At 35.7% G+C, this 22,297-nt stretch overlaps 1 protein-coding gene across 9 annotated transcripts in view; it reads left to right on the plus strand.

Annotated features, from left to right (window-relative positions):
* Positions 1-22,297, plus strand: part of ydjc (YdjC chitooligosaccharide deacetylase homolog) — a 26,642-nt gene continuing 4,345 nt past the window's right edge. Inside the window, exons 1-7 of one of the 9 annotated variants that reach the window (XR_012406062.1) lie at positions 1-115; positions 9,423-9,601; positions 12,451-12,607; positions 13,940-14,039; positions 16,415-16,592; positions 18,832-18,866; positions 18,953-20,563. Coding sequence is in view for 5 of the 9 variants with exons in the window: in XM_005165050.6 (XP_005165107.2) it covers positions 9,438-9,601; positions 12,451-12,607; positions 13,940-14,039; positions 16,415-16,592; positions 18,832-19,174 (942 nt within the window). In the remaining 4 variants the exon portion in view is untranslated. 9 annotated transcript variants of the gene reach the window in all.

The following is a 22,297-nucleotide window of genomic DNA, read 5'->3' on the forward strand; positions in this document are numbered from 1 at the left end:
AACTCCGGAAAAGGAAATTACATTTTGATGTCTTCAGTCGGTCATTCGCTCCTCAGCGCTGGACTAATGGCACTAAAGAGGCACTTATAATGGCCAAAACCGCGTTATAAAATGGGTAAGCTACCTCTACATCACTACTGCTAGCTAGGCGTATAGAACAAACCCGTATGATAAATGATAGGACACTGGTTTGTTTCTAAGAATCCTGGTTATTCATAAGGTTACATTAAACGCTATCCATTAATCAGTATACGTGTATAAGTTACGTTAGGTCTTTAATTGTCAGTGTACATCGTAAATTCAGTGGCAGCTGTCCGTGCTAACACCGCTGAAGTGAATTAAAAGGTTAGTCTGTATTTTTTTCCACCAGCCGGTGTTTTCCCCGGTAACGTTAATCAGCTTTCTGCGGCGGAGACAACGCATCATCGCTTCGTTTTATATTTGAACAGATATCATTATCGTTTGAATGACGTGGGTTTCATAGTAACGATTCATAATATTGATGCGTTTCCTGTTGGAAATGACTTTCATTAACAGACTCTCCCAGACTGCCTGAGGTCGTATTGGACAATTGACCGCAGTCAAGTAAGCCGCCACATGAGAACAACCGGTCAAGCTAGCCACCTCCAGTATTTTAATGCACTTCTGTTTGAGGAATTACGGTACAGAAGCTAGAGCAGTCAGAAACCTCACAAAGACATATATTTCAGCGGTTATTGGCCAAATGTGTCTAGTAAAAAGAAAACATGCATTATTTAAATCATAAATGTACCTTTTAAAATAAATATGAAAATATAAAACATTGAAATACATTTATTGCAGAGTTTTTTGAAGTTTTGCAAAAGTCTGCCAGAATAATTTAACACTGATTGAACTCATGCTTTTTTCACTGATATTAATAATTTCTTTAGACTTGACATGACATTTATGCCAACTTACAAGGCAAAAACAAAATGAAGTCTGCAAAAAACACCTGTTTTTTACTGCTATTGCTGAGAATTCTGCCATAGTTGACATGAAATATTCAATTAATTCTATTTCAGGATGACCTTGAATCAATTTCCATGCCAAAGGTGATTGGCATTTACAGCTGAATATGGCAGAAAAATAAAGGCAAAGTCTGCAAGAATACATCACTGATCATTTTCTGCTTTTTATACATGCACTAATAAAATTTCTTCAGAGTTGACAAGACATTTCAATAAATTCTAATTCAGGATGACCTTGATTCTTTCCATGGGAAATTTTATTGGCATTTACAGCTGAATATGGCAGAAAAATAAAGTGTGGAGAAGTACATTACATCACTGATTTTTTTTCTTGCTTTTGAGTTGACATGAAATATTCAATGAACTCTGAATCAGGATGGCCTTGACTCTTTACACACCAACTTTCATATAGAATTACTGCTGAATTTGGCAGAAAAATGGAGACAAAGCAAAAAAATTACATCACATCATCTTCTGCTTTATTTACCTGCACTATTGAAATTCTGTTAGAGTAGACAAAAAATGTCTAATCAATTCTAATTCAGAATGCCCCTGACTCTCCCCATGCCAACATTCTTAATGATTTACAGCTGAATTTGGCAGAAAAATAAAGATAAAGTATGGCGAAGTACATTACATCACTGATCATTTCTTGCTTTTTCTACTGCTATAATTAAAAATTCTTTAAAGTTGACATGAAATAGTCAATAAATTCTCATTTAGGAAGACACTGACTCTTTACATACCAACTTTCACATAGAAATACTGCTGAATTTGGCAGAAAAATAAGGACAAAGTATAGAGTAGTACATTACATCACTGATCATTTCTTGCTTTTTCAAGTCATATAATTAAAAATTCTTCAAAGTTGACATAAAATATTCAATAAATTCTCATTTAGGAGAACACTGACTCATTACATGCCAACTTTCACATAGAAATACTGCTGAATTTGGCAGAAAAATAAGGACAAAGTCTGCCAAAAAATTACATCACTGATCTTTTCTTGCTTTTTCTACTGCTATAACTAAAATTCTTTCAGAGTTGACATGAAATAATCAATAAATTCTCATTTAGGAAGACACTGACTCTTTACATACCAACTTTCACATAGAAATACTGCTGAATTTGGCAGAAAAATAAGGACAAAGTCTGTAAAAAAATATTACATCACTGATCATTTCCTGATTTTTCTAGTGCTGTAATTAAAGTTCCTTCAGAGTTGACATGAAATAATTAATAAATTCTCATTTAGGAGGACACTGACTCTTTACATACCAACTTTCACAAAGAAATACTGCTGAATTTGGCAGAAAAATAAGGACAAAGTATAGAGTAGTACATTACATCACTGATCATTTCCTGCTTTTTCAAGTCATATAATTAAAAATTCTTTAAAGTTGACATGAAATAGTCAATAAATTCTCATTTAGGAGGACACTGACTCTTTACATACCAACTTTCACAAAGAAATACTGCTGAATTTGGCAGAAAAATGGAGACAAAGTCTGCCAAAAAAATTACATCACTGATCATTTCTTGCTTTTTCTACTGCTATAACTAAAATTCCTTCAGAGTTGACATGAAATAATCAATAAATTCTCATTTAGGAGGACACTGACTCTTTACATACCAACTTTCACATAGAAATACTGCTGAATTTGGCAGAAAAATAAGGACAAAGTATAGAGTAGTACATTACATCACTGATCATTTCTTGCTTTTTCAAGTCATATAATTAAAAATTCTTCAAAGTTGACATGAAATATTCAATAAATTCTCATTTAGGAGGACACTGACTCATTACATACCAACTTTCACATAGAAATACTGCTGAATTTGGCAGAAAAGATGAGACAAAGTCTGTAAAAATATTACATCACTGATCATTTCCTGATTTTTCTAGTGCTGTAATTAAAATTCCTTCAGAGTTGACATGAAATAATTAATAAATTCTCATTTAGGAGGACACTGACTCTTTACATACCAACTTTCACATAGAAATACTGCTGAATTTGGCAGAAAAGTTGAGACAAAGTCTGCAAAAAAAAAAAAAAATACATCACTGATCCTTTCTTGCTTTTTCTACTGCTATAATTAAAATTCCTTCAGAGTTGACATGAAATAATTAATAAATTCTAATTGAGGATGACATTGACTCTTTCCATGGCATTTTTTTATTTAGATTTAAATTTACAGCATTTACAGCTGATTTTTTTAGAAAAATAAAGTGTGCAAGAGAACATTGTGCAGAAGGAAAAAAAGATTTATCCAAAACCAATGTTAACCAACTTAAAACACAGGTTCAGTCATTAGGCCAAAATCATTTACTATGATTTACAAGTTGAAAAAGTTTTCTGAAGCTTGTGAAAATTTGTCTTCAGAATGTTTTTAATTTAAACAGTAGGCTATAGCCTACGTTGCTATTTTAGGCCTATATGCACAATTTCCAAAGTGTTTTGAGTATAATGTTAAAAGTAATTTTTAAAAAATACAAGTAATCACTTTTGTTAAATTTAATTTCTGAAACCAAATGTAATTTTTTAGACAATAAATAAATCATTTGTATCCAGGCTATATAAAAGTAAATGTTATTGTAAGTGGTTTTTATTTTGTTAACAATATAGAAAAATATGGATGATTATTAATAATATTATAAAAAGAAAGTAAACATCATTCATTCATTCATTCATTTTACGTAGTCCCTGACTAATCGGGTCGCCACAGAAAGGACAAATCTTTCAATGTTAATTAAGTAGGCTAAGAAAAAGATGAACAATTGTAAGCAAATAAGCTATTAGTTTGTCCTCAATTGTCCTCATGCAACTCATATTGCAAAAAATGAAATTGAATAAAAAAAATAATTGTAGACTAGGGCGTAAGGTGGCGCAGTGGGTTGCATGATTACTTTACAGCAAGAAGGTTGCTGGTTGAAACCTCGGCTGGGTCAATTGGCATTTCTGTGTGGAGTTTGCGTGTTCTCCCCTTGTCCTTGTGGGTTTCTTCAGGATGCTGCAGTTTCTCCCACAAGTCCAAAGACGTGCTATAGGGGAATTGAGTAAGCTAAATTGGCCATAGTGTATGTGTGATTGGATGTGTATGGGTGTTTCCCAGTGATGGGTTGCAGCTGGAAGTTCATCCACTGTGTAAAACGTGCTGGATAAGTTGGCGGTACATTCCACTGTGGCGACCTCGTATTAATAAAGTGACTAAGCTAAAAAGAAAATGAATGAATAAAGAATATGAAATTAGGTGTGTTGTAATGTATTTTAAGATACTTTATATAAAATGTTTACCATAAAACCGTCTGAAACTTAAAATAGACAGAATCTTTTTTTTTAAGAGTATTTATCAAAAACACCATGTTAACGCCAAAGCATAAAAAGCCATAAGAAAAAATTCTGTTATAATCAGTGATGCATGTTGGCAGTCAAGGTCATTTTGAAGAATAAATTGTTGAACAATTCTTGCCAACTGAGAGAATTTCAATAAATAGCAGTAGACAAGCAGGAAACGGTCAGTAATGCATTATTGCAGATTTTTATGTTTAATTTTCTGCCAAATTCAGTTGTATAGCCTAGAGTTAATATGTAAAGAGTCAGTTTCATACTAAATGAGAATTTATTTATTATTTTCTGTCGACTGTAATAGCAGTAGAAAAGCAAGAAATGATCAGTGATATAATGTACTTTTGCATATTTTATCTTTATTTTTCTGCCAAGTTCAGCAGTATTTCTATGTGAAAGTTGGTATGTAAAGAGTCAGTGTCCTCCTAAATGAGAATTTATTAATTATTTCATGTCAACTCTGAAGGAATTTTAATTATAGCAGTAGAAAAATCAGGAAATGATCAGTGATGTAATATTTTTTACAGACTTTGTCCTTATTTTTCTGCCAAATTCAGCAGTATTTCTATGTGAAAGTTGGTATGTAATGAGTCAGTGTCTTCCTAAATGAGAATTTATTAATTATTTCATGTCAACTCTGAAGAATTTTTAATTATAGCAGTAGAAAATGCAAGAAATGATCAGTGATGTAATTTTTTTGCAGACTTTGTCTCATCTTTTCTGCCAAATTCAGCAGTATTTCTATGTGAAAGTTGGTATGTAAAGAGTCAGTGTCCTCCTAAATGAGAATTTATTGAATATTTCATGTCAACTTTGAAGAATTTTTAATTATATGACTTGAAAAAGCAAGAAATGATCAGTGATGTAATGTACTTCTCCATACTTGATCTTTATTTTTCTGCCAAATTCAGCAGTATTTCTATGTGAAAGTTGGTATGTAAAGAGTCAGTGTTCTCCTAAATAAGAATTTATTGATTATTTCATGTCAACTCTGAAGGAATTTTAGTTATAGCAGTAGAAAAAGCAAGAAAGGATCAGTGATGTAATTTTTTTGGCAGACTTTGTCTCCATTTTTCTGCCAAATTCAGCAGTATTTCTATATGAAAGTTGGTATGTATAGAGTCAATGTCCTCCTAAATGAGAATTTATTGACTATTTCATGTCAACTTTAAAGAATTTTTAATTATAGCAGTAGAAAAAGCAAGAAATGATCAGTGATGTAATGTACTTCGCCATACTTTATCTTTATTTTTCTGCCAAATTCAGCTGTAAATCATTAAGAATGTTGGCATGGGGAGAGTCAGGGGCATTCTGAATTAGAATTGATTAGACATTTTTTGTCAACTCTAACAGAATTTCAATAGTGCAGGTAAATAAAGCAGAAGATGATGTGATGTAATTTTTTTGCTTTGTCTCCATTTTTCTGCCAAATTCAGCAGTAATTCTATATGAAAGTTGGTATGTAAAGAGTCAGTGTCCTCCTAAATGAGAATTTATTAATTATTTCATGTCAACTCTGAAGGAACTTTAATTACAGCACTAGAAAAATCAGGAAATGATCAGTGATGTAATATTTTTTTACAGACTTTGTCCTTATTTTTCTGCCAAATTCAGCAGTATTTCTATGTGAAAGTTGGTATGTAAAGAGTCAGTGTCTTCCTAAATGAGAATTTATTGATTATTTCATGTCAACTCTGAAAGAATTTTAGTTATAGCAGTAGAAAAAGCAAGAAAGGATCAGTGATGTAATTTTTTGGCAGACTTTGTCCTTATTTTTCTGCCAAATTCAGCAGTATTTCTTTGTGAAAGTTGGTATGTAAACAGTCAGTGTCCTCCTAAATGAGAATTTATTGACTATTTCATGTCAACTTTAAAGAATTTTTAATTATAGCAGTAGAAAAAGCAAGAAAGGATCAGTGATGTAATGTACTTCGCCATACTTTATCTTTATTTTTCTGCCAAATTCAGCTGTAAATCATTAAGAATGTTGGCATGGGGAGAGTCAGGGGCATTCTGAATTAGAATTGATTAGACATTTTTTGTCAACTCTAACAGAATTTCAATAGTGCAGGTAAATAAAGCAGAAGATGATGTGATGTAATTTTTTTGCTTTGTCTCCATTTTTCTGCCAAATTCAGCAGTAATTCTATATGAAAGTTGGTGTGTAAAGAGTCAAGGCCATCCTGATTCAGAGTTCATTGAATATTTCATGTCAACTCAAAAGCAAGAAAAAAAATCAGTGATGTAATGTACTTCTCCACACTTTATTTTTCTGCCATATTCAGCTGTAAATGCCAATAAAATTTCCCATGGAAAGAATCAAGGTCATCCTGAATTAGAATTTATTGAAATGTCTTGTCAACTCTGAAGAAATTTTATTAGTGCATGTATAAAAAGCAGAAAATGATCAGTGATGTATTCTTGCAGACTTTGCCTTTATTTTTCTGCCATATTCAGCTGTAAATGCCAATCACCTTTGGCATGGAAATTGATTCAAGGTCATCCTGAAATAGAATTAATTGAATATTTCATGTCAACTATGGCAGAATTCTCAGCAATAGCAGTAAAAAACAGGTGTTTTTTGCAGACTTCATTTTGTTTTTGCCTTGTAAGTTGGCATAAATGTCATGTCAAGTCTAAAGAAATTATTAATATCAGTGAAAAAAGCATGAGTTCAATCAGTGTTAAATTATTCTGGCAGACTTTTGCAAAACTTCAAAAAACTCTGCAATAAATGTATTTCAATGTTTTATATTTTCATATTTATTTTAAAAGGTACATTTATGATTTAAATAATGCATGTTTTCTTTTTACTAGACACATTTGGCCAATAACCGCTGAAATATATGTCTTTGTGAGGTTTTTGACTGCTCTAGCTTCTGTACCGTAATTCCTCAAACAGAAGTGCATTAAAATACTGGAGGTGGCTAGCTTGACCGGTTGTTCTCATGTGGCGGCTCACTTGACTGCGGTGACAATTGTCTTATTTAAGGTCGGTAATTAGATTTAGAGATATTTTATTTGTTATTGAGTCTACCACCATTTGTTGAATCTCTAAAGTATAACACAAGACAGGTGAGTAAACTTAATGTATTTGTGTATAGTTAGCCAGTATTTTAAAAAGTAAAACAATATTTAATTACTCTAACGTTTTATTATGGTTGAGTTCAGCACAAAAATAATAGGTAAGATTATAACAACTATTCATTTTCAGGTAGAAAATTAATAGATTTACTGACATAGTTGTCAAGAAAGATGAAAATAAATTAGTGACGTTTTAGTTCTTGCAAAACAATTAGTAATACTTATTATGTTTATAAAATATTTAAAATGATATTGTCATGCCATCTAAAGATTCATGTATGTCTATGTACAGTTGAAGTCAGAATTATTAACTCCCCTGAATTATTTGCCCCCCTGTTTATTTTTTCCCCAATTTCTGTTTAATGGAGAGATTTTTTTTCAACACATTTCTAACCATATTAGTTTTAATAACTCCTCTGTAATAACTGATTTATTTTATCTTTGCCATGATGACAGCACATAATATTTTACTAGATATTTTCAAGACACTTCTATACAGTTTAAAGAGACATTTAAAGGCTTAACTAGGTTAATTAGGTTAACTAGGAAGGTTAAAGTAGTTAGGCAAGTTATTGTATAACAATGGTTTGTTCTGTAGACTATCAGAAAAAAATATATAGCTTAAAGGGGCTAATACTTTTGACCCTTAAATAATAAAAACTGCCTTTATTCTAGCCGAAATAAAACAAATAAGACTTTCTCCAGAAGAAAAAATATAATCAGACATCATTAGGGAAATATTTAAAAAAGAAAAAAATTCTAAGAAGGGCTAATAATTCTGACTTCAACTGTACACATATATATTCACACACACACACACACACACACACACACACACACACACACACACACACACACACACACACACACACACACACACACACACACACACACACACACACACACACAACATAAACAATACCATACATAATATATATATATATAAATTAAAAAAAAATATATATATATATATATATTATAATATTGGAAAAAATGGACATTGTGAGATTTAGTTTTTCTGCCATATACAGTTAAAGTCAGAATTAATAGCTCCCCTATGAATTCAATTTTTTTTGACTCTCTCTCTCTCACTCTCTCTCTCTCTTTTCAAGAGTCAAACATGTTATTAGGTTTCTTAACCAAAGTCCAATGTAGGGCAATAAACATTTTTCCATCATAAAGCAATACAACGCCTTGCTTGTATTAAACATAAATCAATCAATTTTCTTTCTTTAGTAGACAAAGCACAACTGTCTTCATACATATTCAATATACATAATCCTGGACATACAGAATTGGAATGGAAGTAAAATTGTGAAATATATCGAGTCACCTCCACCTAAACTTTTTCTTCCTCCTCACACTCCCACACACAATAAAAATGTACATTGCATTAAAAGCAACGATCCAGGATATTAGGGTTTCATTTATTTAATCTTCCAGGAGTAATATTAGTCTCATTACCCAATTATATTGTAGTAATCTCAATCGCGAGTTCAATGTTGTAACAAGCATAAATAATAAATACAAAGATACAAATTAAATATACAGTATTGTCTGGTTTTCTGCAGAGTCTAATAGTATTAAGACACAGAAATTAAAATATCAAATGTAAAATAACACTAAAACCTTTCATTAAAGCATTCAACAACATCCGTTCTGGTCTCGGATCATATTTGAAAGACATTTTTGATCCACTTTAAATGTTGACTACTATAGTCTTCATTGTAGAAATGATTAAATGCAGTTATTCTTTGTTAAAGCTATACATTTGATCCTTTCTAGTGCCCACATGGTTTAAATTCGCTTGAAATCCTGCATAGTAACATGGAGGCCTAAAAATTGTTGTGTTTTCTGCTTAATTGCAATCCCTACGCAACATTGCAGATCCTGTGATGTGACTATTGCAGATTCGCACATTGTGATATCGATGCTGAAGCGATATATTGTGCAGCCCTATGTATAAGAAGTGATACCAGTTTGTGTTTTTCTCTTTCATCAGCTCGGCGAGGAGAAGATGCCTCAACCCAAAGTGAAGCTGGTGGTGACAGGAGATGATTTTGGGTACTGCGAGAGGAGAAATCAAGGGATTGTGGATTGTTTCAGAGCTGGTGGCATTTCCAATGTCTCTCTCCTGGTGAATGCAGTGTCAGCGAAACACGCGGCAGACCTGGCTAAAAGGTACTGCTGTTAAAACTGTCGCTACTTTTCATTTCAAGTCTCTTATGTTTATACAAAACTCCCTTCAGACAAGTGAACAGGTTAAACCTCCTGCCAAAGATAAGAGTAGGCCGACAGTAAAAGCTGATAGGGTAGATACTGTAGATAGTATAGAGGTAAGTTCTTGTGCACATGTGCTGACAATGTTTGTTTACTACAAAGTTGCAGGACGTGTTTCAGGGCTCCAGATTGTGAATCAGTGGTGCTGCCTGTGTAATAATGTTGGAGGCTGTGCTGGTGCCATGACTGATTTTACAAACTGATAAACTGTAACATTGTAGTACTCTGCAGATGCGTCACAGAATGCAACATTACTTATTTGAATTGCATACTGTATGGACTGTTTATCTTTTAGATTAAGCAAATGGGTTGTTTACATAAGCATTAAACAGTGCTGTTTGCATTCATTACACAGCCGTCTGACACAAACCACAAATTAAAAACTAATTTACAACACAACAATGACACAGAAAACCAGCAGAAACCTTAGCCCCTTTCACACATACAGACCTTTCCGGAAAATTGCCGGCAATTTTCCGGAAAGGTTGTATGTGTGAACAGGTCCTTTTTGAAAATACCGGTAAATTCGTTCGGGCTATTTTCCGAAAAGAGAAGTTGTAACATTACCGGCAATTTGCCGGAATGCTGCGCTGTGTGAATGCAGAAGGAAGATTGCCATAATAAGCGCGTGCATGTCTAGAACGTGCTGACGTGAGACGTCTGCTTTAGCCAATCACAACAGTCAGACGCATTTACGTCCGCGCGGTTTGTAAGAATAAAAGCCTTTGAATATTTTTCCAGACACATTTAGCTGCTAGAAGTTAGTCAGATCACGTTTATATGTTCTTCTTAATGCCAACTGTGTAAATAATCATCGATGAGATGCTTATGATAAGCCGTTGTTTGTTTACCTTCAAGCTTTGCGTGCGCCTGTGAAAAGCGCCTGCACACGCACATATTATGAACATCTCGACATGCGAAAGTGATCCTGCGAAAGTTGTTCACAATATTGATCATCCACAGAGTTTGTAATTTAGTAAAATGTTTACAAATACAAGCGCAGCCGTTTAAAGCTCATTTGTGGTTAATGATGTCAGAATTTACCGGTATTTTGGAATGGATGTGTGAATGCTCTTTTCCGGAAAATTTCCGTAACGTCCTCATCTGTGTGGACAGCGCTTTTTTGAATATAACGGTAAAGTCGTTCCGGAAATTTTCCAGAAATTTACCGGTATCACTGTGTGAAAGGGGCTCTTGTGCAACAAATCAGGATAATTTACAATTCACAAATCACTAACTATTACCATGCTTCCAGAAAACATTGCTTGCAAAAAATAGTGGATATTCAAATGAAATGTTATGTTAGGAATATATTAGAGTAATGCACTTTTTTGATTAAATAATATAAGTTTTTGTTTTTTCATAAGTGTAACTGAAAGCATAATGTAATAATAATAATAATAATAATAATAATAACTAATAATTTATATAGCGCTTTTCTAGACACTCAACGTGCTTTTCATATTGGGGAGAATCTCCTTATCCACCACCATTGTGTAGCATCCACTTGGATGATGTGACAGCAGCCATATTGGGCCAGACTGCACACTACAGACCAGCTGATTGGTAGAGAGGAGACAGAGTGATGATATGGGGATGGTTAGGAGGCCATGATGGACAGAGGCAAGTTGGCAAATTTGGGATGACGGGGTTAAACCCCTACTCTTTTACGAAGGACATCCTGGGATTTTAAATGACCACAGAGAGTCAGGGCTTCAGTTTAACGTCTTATCTGAGATGAGATGTCACTTACTGAGCAGTATAGCGTCCCCTTCACAATACTGGGGTGTTAGGACCCACACAGACCACAGGTTGAGCGCCCCCTGCTGGCCTCATTAACACCACTTCCGGCAGCAACCTAGCTTTCCCATGTGGTCTCCCATCCAGGTACTGACCTTGCTTAGCTTCAGTGGGCGACCATGTGAGAGTCCAGAGAGCTGGCTGCCGGTGCAAAGCAAACTTTATTTATAGAGCACAATTTTCCACAACCATAGTTGATCCAAAATGCTTTACAGTAATAAAAATAAAATATAAATTAGTATTAAAAATATAAGAGAAAAATAATATATGTATGAGCTGAAATACAGGTATAACATAAAATGCATGCATCACTCAAAGGCTAGAGAGTAAAAATAAGTCTTTAAACAAGTTGTGCAACTGTGTTTTTACTATGAAAGTGAAACTGTGGTAAAATTATGGTAAAATTGGTAGGACGCTGGGTAAAAATGTTTGCTTTTGGTACACTTTGCCAAACCCACGTTAGAAAGGGATCAAAGAAGAACCAAATTGGCTACCTATTAATAAAAATCGTTTCATTTAAATTACATTTATTTTAATTAACTAAATAAACAGGCTAAAACTAGCTAAACATTTTTTATATTTTTTGCCACATGGTGGCTCAATGGTTAGCACTGTCACCTTACAACAAGAAGGTCGCTTGTTCAAGTTCTGGCTGATCCAGTTTCTGTGTGGAGTTTTCATGTTCTCCTTGTGTTGGCATGGGTTTCTTACGGGTGCTCCGGTTTCCCCCACAGTTCAAAGACAAGTGCTATAGGTGAACTAGTTGTCTGTAGTATATGAGTGTAAATGTGAGTGTATGGGTATTTCCCAGTACTGTATTGCGGCTGGAAGGGTATCCGCTGTGTAAAACATATGCCGTAATAGTTGGCAGTTCATTCTGTTGTGTGGACCCCAGATAAATAAAATCTAATACAGAATCTCAAAATGTCATTTTTGATTGTGACATACAGGTACCACATCCCCATTGGACTCCATGCGAATCTCTCCGAAGGTCTTCCAGTGTCTCAGGAACTGAAGGGTTCAACACTCCTCAACAAGGATGGTTTCTTTCATGGCAAGATGGGCTTCAGGGAAGTTTTGCACAGTGGTCAGCTCAAGATGTCAGAGGTGAATAGAAACAAGCAAACAATTAAAAAACCAAATGTCACATGGGAACATGGTGTGATATACAGACTTAACCACAAAAACTTTCGGGCAATGTAATATTTTTCCCATTGTGTCATGATCACCAGTGATCTAGCCTGTGGAGATTGTTGGAGAACTCTTCATATGTGCCACTCATATGAACTCCCAGAACAGAAGTCTTTGCACTCATCACTCCTGCCACAGCTGACAATCATTCAGACACTTTCACAGACAGCTGAAGCTCATGATTGACTTATTACTTGGACTATTTATACACCTCACATTCTCACACTCTTGGCTGAGTCTTATTCCCTGTTAACTTGTAGCATTAAGAAGCGTTAACCCTGTCTAGTCTTTCTGTGTTGTAATCCTTGCCTTGTTTTCTTGTTATTGATTCTTTGCCGCCTGTTCTGACTATTCGTCTTTTTTTGACTACGATCTTGGTGGCCAATGGTGATCAACCAAGTATTTGCGAAGAGGTAGCTAACACAGGTTACTATGAGCTGATAGACATGATCTCGCTCTAACTGTGGAAAATGTGGTGAAACATTGCGATATTGCTAAAGCAAATAGGGTTTGGCGATGTCTACCAATTTTAAATTATTTTTTGTGAGCGGGTTGCTGCTGCGAGGGGGGCGGTGTGGAGGATTGCGATGCTGACTCTGCATCTTGATGTCTACTGGCCATCGGCGATGGATGATGGCATCGTCTTTCGACCCAACCCCAAAAGCAAATGGCTACAAAATAAGCAAACATATGCAATAGTTGAGGCAAAATATTGTACATACACACATGTAATGCATTCAAACTTGAGTGTGTGTGTGCCTGTGTGTTATTTTACTTGAACATCTGATGTTATATAGCAGTGTTAAAGGTTGCTCAAGTCAATTGCATGAAAGAGCTTTATTATCTTACTCATATAAGGAGTCATTATGACTGATGTACTCATTGAACTGAAGTTGGCACTCAAAAACAGCAAAAAATGTGGCCGTTTAATATACACATTTTCCTTATCAGTTGTAGTATCAGTATGTTTGCACCAAAAACTCACGTAATATATATTTTTTTACTCTTTTTCACTGTTTCTCTGACTTTTTTTTTTTTTTTGCTACCATACATGTTGTTTAGTGAAGCTTAGTTTCAATTACTGGTCTTTCTGGACTGTTTTTATTGTAAATTAACCTTTTATATTTACAAGTTCAAGGACAAGTTAGTCATTCATGAAACACTCCTCAATGCTTTGCTATTTGAAATCTGTTTGTCTGATTTGTTCATACTGTTTGCTTAAGCTGTGTTGTGTTTTCTTTGTGAAAGGTGGAGGCGGAGCTTAGAGCCCAGGTGGATCGCTTCTTTGAACTGATTGGCCACATGCCTTACCATATGGACGGACACCAGCATGTGCACGTTTTGCCAGGTAATGGTGTTTATATATATATCCCAGCGTTTATATTTGACCCTCATGAAACAGCCCCCAACCAGTGGCGTAGCGGACGGGCCCGCGGGGCACGCACCGCGGGGGGGCCCCGCGTGATTAGGGGGCCCCGCGTCGTCGCGATTTTCAATAAACTGTTGGGGACAACTGTGGTCGGAACCAAAGTTCACACGTCTGTGTTCTCTGAACACCTCTCAAGCGGTGGACTACTTCATTCTGAATGCTTGCCGCCAATGTTGCCAACTTAGCGACTTTGTCACTAAATTTAGCGACTTTTCAGACCCCCTAGCGACTTTTTTGTGTGTTATTGGAGATTTTTTTAGACTGTCATTTTTCCATACTGTACCGTCCCTACTCTTCTCAACGAGCTGCGTGTGATGGGCCGGCCCCTCCCCCGCCTCACAGCACTGACAGGCGGCCCAGTCAGTCCTCGTACAGCAGCCTCTCCCACCTGCAGCCCGAGAGCAGATCACCCCTCTGCGTACCGACGACAAATGATTTAGCACAGGCAGTGTGAAGGTATTTCACTTGTAATGTCAAATCGATCTACTTCCACTTTATTTTAACAATTTATTTGGACCGTTTATTCTTTTCTTTTTCACAATCACAGATATTTTAGTGACAGTTTCTGAACTTGTCTGAGTTTATTTCATATGAGAGATTACTGCACATTCACTAACGTTACACATCTATAATGATATACTGTATTCAAACAGCAATATATGTAGTTAAATAAACATCCTTATATAAAGTGTAGTGCAATTATAAATACCCCTTTATTAACCATAGGCTGTTAAACAGAAACGGTAGAACGTGATGACGTCAGTGATATGCAAATTGACGTATGACTTCATCAGGGGGCCCCATCAGCGATCCCTGCAGGGGGGCCTCCGCATTTTGCGCTACGCCACTGCCCCCAACTGGACATTTCGGCAAGACAATTATCACAAAAGCAGCCAAGAGCAACTCTCCACTGGTTTCAGAAAAGAAAATAAAGCTGCTAGAATGACCAGCCAATCACCTGACTTGAATCCAATAGAAAATTAGAACTAAAGATCAGAGTTTATAGACGAGACCCACATAACCGTCAAGATTTTTAACCTCTGTTGAAGTTTGGAAAAATAAAGGAATAACAATCGCACCTGAGCAATGCTTGTAGCTCCTATATATATAAAAGAGCTAGAACCCAAACCTTTTTTTGTAAATAATCATGTGTAATAACAATAAGGTTACACGAAGTGTACTACTGAACTACTGAGGTGAATGTAATACTTTGTATAAAAGGCTTTTTTTTGTAATGACAGCTACAGGCATTGCTCAGTGTTATTGTTATTCTTTTTTTTTTCTTCACACACAGTAGGTGTTTCTATAACAAGAAACCATTATCTAGACTAGTGGTCCCCAACCTTTTTAGCAAACAATCAACGCTTGAAAATTTTACCGTGGACCGGGTAAAATCTGATTGGTCAGTTCTTGTCACATGGCTCGTGGTGCGCAATGATAAAAAGGTTGGGTACCACTTGTCTAGATAACGGTTTCTTGCTGTATAAACAGCTACTGTGTGCGCAGAGACGCATCCTCCCACGCAGGCACCGAATGCGCACTCTTTGCTTAGTCTGCTTTCGTCTATTCGGTATGTTCACGTGCTGCTTTTTGGTCTAGTTGGAACGAGACTGCTTGGTGTGTACCGGCCCTAAAGCAACTAATATTTATTTAGACTGCTGAGGGGCAGGATTGCTGAAAACTACTGAGATATTTCAGCTGCTGTCTGGGCTTTCCATGCATTTTTGCACCTCCCTTTCTTCATGTGTTCGATACTTATTCCCTGTGTCATTCCATTTTAATACACAATTTCTAAACAATTCTTTTCTTTGTATGTATGGATTACTTTGGTTGTTTCCAACATCAAAAGAAAACAGCACCTTCAGAAATATGTTTTTCTAAAAAATTGGTGATGTGCTTAATTATTTTACCTGCTGTATTTGGTCTGAAATACAGTAAATATTGTGAAATATTATTACTATTTAAAGTATATGTTATGCAGTTGAATATGGTCTGAATTGACATTTATTTGTGCGAGGCAAAGCTGAATTAAGCCTTACCACTGTATTCTTTAGTGTCACATGACCTTTCAGAAATCGTTCTAATATACTGACTTGATATACTGAAATGTTTTGTTTTATATTTTCAATGTTCATTGGGCTTAATAATGTTCTGGAAACTATTAAATTTGTTTCAAAAGAAGATATTTTTTTAAGCTAAAATCTTTTGTAACATTAAAGATATCGTCTTTGTCATTTTTACTTTTATTTAATGAGTCCTTGCTGAATATAATTAAAAAAAAATATTTTTTTCAGATGTGCGAGAGGTCTTTGCACAAGTTCTCTCTGATTTTGGGATCACCTACACCCGGGTCCCTATAGAGCCCGGTCTGAGGTTTTGCAACTTCCTCCCATCCCATCTGAGAGAATTCAACGCGCAGGTGGAAAAAGATGCCCTTGAATCTGTTGAGGTTTTTCATCGGAATGGAATCAGGTTTGTGATGCAACGCTGTTCATCTTTGGAATATAAATGAGGATTTTTATAAATAAAATCTGAGATTTTTGTCCCTCCTAATGTATCAGTTAACACAAAACTTTGATGTTTCCAATTATTCATGAAGTTATATTAACACATAAATGACCCTGGATCAGAAAACTATTTTGATTGCATGGGTATATATTTGCGAATAGAGTCAAAATTATCGAAAAAAAATAATAATTCTGTAACTAAATTTTTAATTAGTAATGTGCAATGCTAAGAAGGGAATTTGAACAACTTTAAATGCATATTTAATAATACTCAAATTTTTACGGACCCTTATATTCAAGATGTTCTAATAGTTGCATCTCAACCAAATAATGTCCTGTCCTAACAAACCATAAGACACTGGGAAAACTCATTTAATCAGCTTTTGGGTGATGAATATTTCTAAATTGTCAAATTTTGATAATGACAATGAAAATTATGACTGTTTTTGTGATTCAGGGTCACGTGTATAAAACAAAAATGAATGAAGTGGTTTAATCCAGGTCAAACCAGGTAACACAAACTCATTTTATGATAAACTAGTTGGTTTTATTCACATATAAATCATTGAACAACAATCGATGAACAGCAGAATTTAAATTTGGTCATGATGTTTGCTTGATATGCAACCAGTGAGTTTGTTCTCTCATGTCAAGAAAGTACTGTTCATCTTATGTTTGCTTATTAGTGTGTAAATAAGAATAAAAGCCCACATTAAAGGGTTAGTTCACCCAAAAAAATGAAAATTGGTATTAATTACTGCTAAATGTTATAAAATATTTCCTACATGCATTTCGTGTTTTAAATCTTGTCTACATTTTAGGGCTGCATGATATTGGAAAAATCTGCGATATTAAATTTTTCTGTGATAACTGTTGTGATATGACTACAGTTTCACCAGATTGTATGAATAGATGGCTCTGACAGTTATCTGAGGAGTCTAAAATAGAAAAATGCTTTTCTGCATTGATTATTTTGCTCGTTAAGAAAAAACACCATATTACTTCTGAAAACAAGACAATATTTTTTGCTTGTCTAGAAAATGCTTCTTAATTTAAGATTTTTAGACTTGTTTCTAGTCCAAATATCAAGTAAGAAAAGCATTTTTTTTGCAGTGAGCAGTCATAGGCTTTAAAAACACATGCAGATGATAAACTTTCCTCGTGCTATGGTTAAACTTTGCAGTGATTCTACAAATTAGATGTGTACTGTGGCTTCTGGCCAACCATACAGTGGGGTAAGTAAGTATTGAATACGAAACATATTTCTAAAGGTGCCGTTGATTTTTTTTTATTATTTGGATTTTGGTAACAACCAAAGCAATCCATATATGCAAAGGAAACAAATCTAATTAGTTAAAAAATTAAGTTATGTGTAATAAAATGAAATGACACAGGGAAAATTTATTGAACACATGAAGAAAGGGAGAGGTAAAAAGGCAGTAAAAGCCCAGACAGCAGCTGGTTTTTCAGCAACCTTCTACCCTTCATCATTTGTAAATGAATATCAGCTGCTTCAGTCCAACATCTACATTAGCAGAATGATGAAGAGACATTTCAGCAAGACAATGATCCAAAACACAGCAAAGGAAACTTTCAAATGCTTTCAGAGAAAGAAAATCAAGCTGTGGAATGGCCCAGCCAATCCCCTGATACGAATCCAATAAAGAACACAAATTAAAGATCCGATTTGGTAGATGAGACCCACAGAAACATCCAGATTTTTACACTCTGTTGAAGTCTGTGAAAAACTCACATCTGAGAACTTTATGTGACTTCATTCTCCATATGAGAGGCGTATTTAAGCTGCCATCACCAAAACAGCCTTTTATATAAAGTACTAAATTCATTTCAGTTGATCAGCACTTTCTTCTTGTGTTGTTTCATCGGTATGACAGTTTTTTGTTTGTTTTATTTTTATAATTGTATTGTTTGGGTTTTTACCAAAATCTGGTTCAATTCCATGTCAACAGCTCCTTTACAAATATTCCCAGGAGTAAACATGACACGTTCAATACTTATTTTCTCCACTGTATTATTCATTCATTTTCTTGTCGGCTGGGTCCCTTTATTAATCTGGGGTCGCCACAGCAGAATGAACCGCCAACTTATTCAGCACGTTTTTTCCACTGTATTATGTTTAATCAAATCTAATTTTCCCAGATGAAACCGAATGAACTCGTTGCTGTTTTTGTATGGCTCCTCAGATGGCCTGATGTGTACCTGGGCCTAAGCACCATGGGTAAGAACATGTGTTTGTCCAACCTAAAACGTGCTTTGGAAGCTTCACTGGACGACGGTGTATCTTCTCCATTGATTCTGACACAGTCCAACAATGCAGCGAGCAACTGCTACCGACCGGTTACGGCAGAGCTCATGGTGCATCCAGGATATCCCAGTCAACCTCAGCAGGGTGGATGCGGAGAAGGACCGGACGACTTTTCACAGTCCACAGATCGACTACATGAGCTGAACACATTAAGAGACCCAATGGTGCTCAACTTTTACAGGCAACAAGGAATCCATCTGTGTGCTTTCAAAGACTTTTAAACACTTCAGAGTATTCGGTTGGATAACATTAAGGATAGAAGATCTCGACTCATACCTCAAAAGATTATTATATAGAGCAGTGTTTCTCAACCACGTTCCTGAAGAACCACCAGCTTTGCACATTTTGGCATGTCTTCTTATCCAAACACACCCGATTCAGATCATCAAGCTCATTAGTACACTGACAAACCTGTAATGGGTGTGAAAAAGGAGACATCCAAAACATGCAGTGTTGGTGGTCCTTCAGGAATGTGGTTGAGAAACACTGCTCCAGATCAGTGTTTCTCAACCACGTTTCTTGAGGACCACCAGCTTTGCACTTTTTACCAAACACACCCGGATTCAGACCATCAGCTCATTAGTAGACTGACAAACCTGCAGTTGGTGTGACAAAGGAGACATCCAAAACATGCAGTGTTTGGTGGTCCTTCAGGAACGAGGTTGAGAAACACTGCTCTAGATCAGTGTTTCTCAACCACAGTCCTAGAGGACCACCAGCTCTGCATGTTTTCTGCCTCCTTAACCAAACACACCTGATTCTGATCATCAGCTCATTAGCAACGTGGTTGAGAAACACCGAAATAGACTGAATGCTTGATTTTGGGAAAAGCCAGAAAAATGGCATTCGGTTCTTTTTTGTGCTGCTTCCAAAGCCATGCTAAATCATCTTAAGCTGCTACATGTTGAAGGGTTAGTTCACCCCAAAATGAAAATGTACTTACCATGAAATAGTTCTAATGATTTACAAGTTTCTGTTGAACCTAAAAGAAAATATATTTCGAAGAAAGCTGAAAACCTGTAACTATTGACCTCCATATTTGGGAAAAACAAACACTACGGAAGTGAATAGTTACAGGTTTTTTTAACATTCTTCAAAATATCTTCCTTTGTGTTCAACAGGACAAAACTCCAACTGGTTTGGAACAAGACAATATTGAGTGACTGAAACCCAAATTTTTATATTTGGGTGAACTATCCCTTTAAAGTAGAGAAGTATATTATAGCAGTGTTTCTCAACCACATTCTTGGAGGACCACCAAAACTGCATGTTTTGGAAGTCTCCTTTGTCTGTCACACCCATTACATGTCTTGCAGTCTCTGCTAATGAGCTGATGTAGAGGCATGGAAAATGTGCAGAGCTGGTGGTCCTCCAGGAAAGTGGTTGAGAAACACTGTATTGCAGTAATTGTTCCACAAAACCCCCAAGATGAAGTTAGATTGCAGTTTTTAAATTTTAACATGATATTATGTAGTAAAGCTGCTCTGGGTATGTTCTTAATAGAGGAATGTGCAATTTTGCCTGGATTTGATCAGAAAAACTCAAATCCATGTTGATATTATAAAGCAGTGTTTCTCAACCACAATCCTGGAGGACCACCAACATTGCATGTTTTGGATGTCTCCTTTGTCTGTCACTCCCATAACAGATCTTCCAGTCTCTGCTAATGAAATGATGATCTGAGTTAGGTGTGTTTGATTAAGGAGACATGGAAAATGTGCAGAGCTGGTGGTCCTTCAGGAAAGCGGTTGAGAAACACTGTATTATAATAATTGTTCAACAAAACACCCAAGATGAAGTTAGATTGCACCGTTTTAAAATTTTAGCATGCTATTATTTATTAAAGCTGCCCTGGGTTAGTTCTTACTAGAGGAATGTGCAATTTAAGCTGGATTTGATCAGAAAAACTCTCAAATCTATATTGATATTTTAGAGCAGTGTTTCTCAACCATGTCTCTGAAGGACCACCTGCTCGGCATGTTTTGGAAGTCTCCTTTTTCACAGCCATTACAGGTCTTTCAGTCTCTTGCTAATGAAAGGATGATCTGAAACAGGTGTGTTTATTTAAGGAGACATAGAAAATGTGCAGAGCTGGTGGTCCTCCAGGAAAGTGGTTGAGAAACACTGTATTATTGTAATTATTCAACAAAACCTTCCAAGATGAAGTTAGATTGCAGTTTTTCAAATTTTAACGTGATATTATCTAGTAAAGCTGCTCCGGCGTAGTTTTTACTAGAGGAATGTGCAACTTTGCCTGGATTTGATCAGAAAAATTCTCTGAAATCCATATTGATATTAAAGAGCAGTGTTTCTCAACCATGTTCCTGGAGAACCACCAGCACTGCATGGATGTCTCCTTCGTCTGTCACCCATTACAGGTTTTTGTCTCTGCTAATGAGCTGATGATCTGAATCAGGTGTGTTTAAGGAAACATTGAAAATGTGCAGAGTTGGTGGTTTTCCAGGAAAGTGGTTGAGAAACACTGTTATAGAGAACTGTACACTCCAATAGCAGTACTGTTTTAATGACCGTAATGTACTATGTGAAGATTTTAACAACTGAACATGTAGCGATTACTTTATATATTTAAAAAAGATGTTTTTTTGGGGTACACTGTTTGTAATGAATATATTTATGATATTTTTATGAACCTGAATTAAAAGCACAGTCCCTTTTACTTTCTTTCTTTGGGACAAATAATATGATCGCAAAAAATATAAAAATCAAAAAGGTTGTTTCTGTATCGGTGATTAATTCTAAGATTTTACAATAAGTATAAAGAGACAAACCAATCAGAAATGAAGTTTAAATACAAAAACTTCAATGCTGTTTGATATATTCTGAAATGAGCATTTTTGTCGGACTCTTGTGTTGGCTCAGAAATTTTACTTTTATAGTAACAAATACGTTTTTAAAATTGGCTTTAAAGTGAAATACTTGAACATAGGCTGAGAAAAATGCCCATTTTAGGACAAAATTTCAGATGGTATTTAGAGGTTTTTGCATCTGAACTCATCAAATATACAGTAGTCAACATTGGAAATGGATCAAAAATGAACTAAGACATGAATGGATGTCCTTCAAAAAAATGCAGGGGTTTTAAAAAAAGGTAGGTGCCAATTTGGCCACTGTCCCTCATGGCCTCTTAACCATTCCCATATCATATGTGGCTTCATCACTCTCCCCTGTACCAATCAGCTGGTGTGTGGTCTGGCATAATAATCCAGGTGTGAGACCAGCAGGGGGCGCTCAACCTGCGGTCTGTGTGGGTCCTAATGCCCCAGTATGGAGGAGGGGACTCTATACCAGTGGTGACCAAACTTGTTCCTGGAGGGCCGGTGTCC

Source organism: Danio rerio, chromosome 5, assembly GCF_049306965.1.
Source record: "Danio rerio strain Tuebingen ecotype United States chromosome 5, GRCz12tu, whole genome shotgun sequence".
In the NCBI taxonomy this organism is placed as follows: domain Eukaryota; kingdom Metazoa; phylum Chordata; class Actinopteri; order Cypriniformes; family Danionidae; genus Danio; species Danio rerio.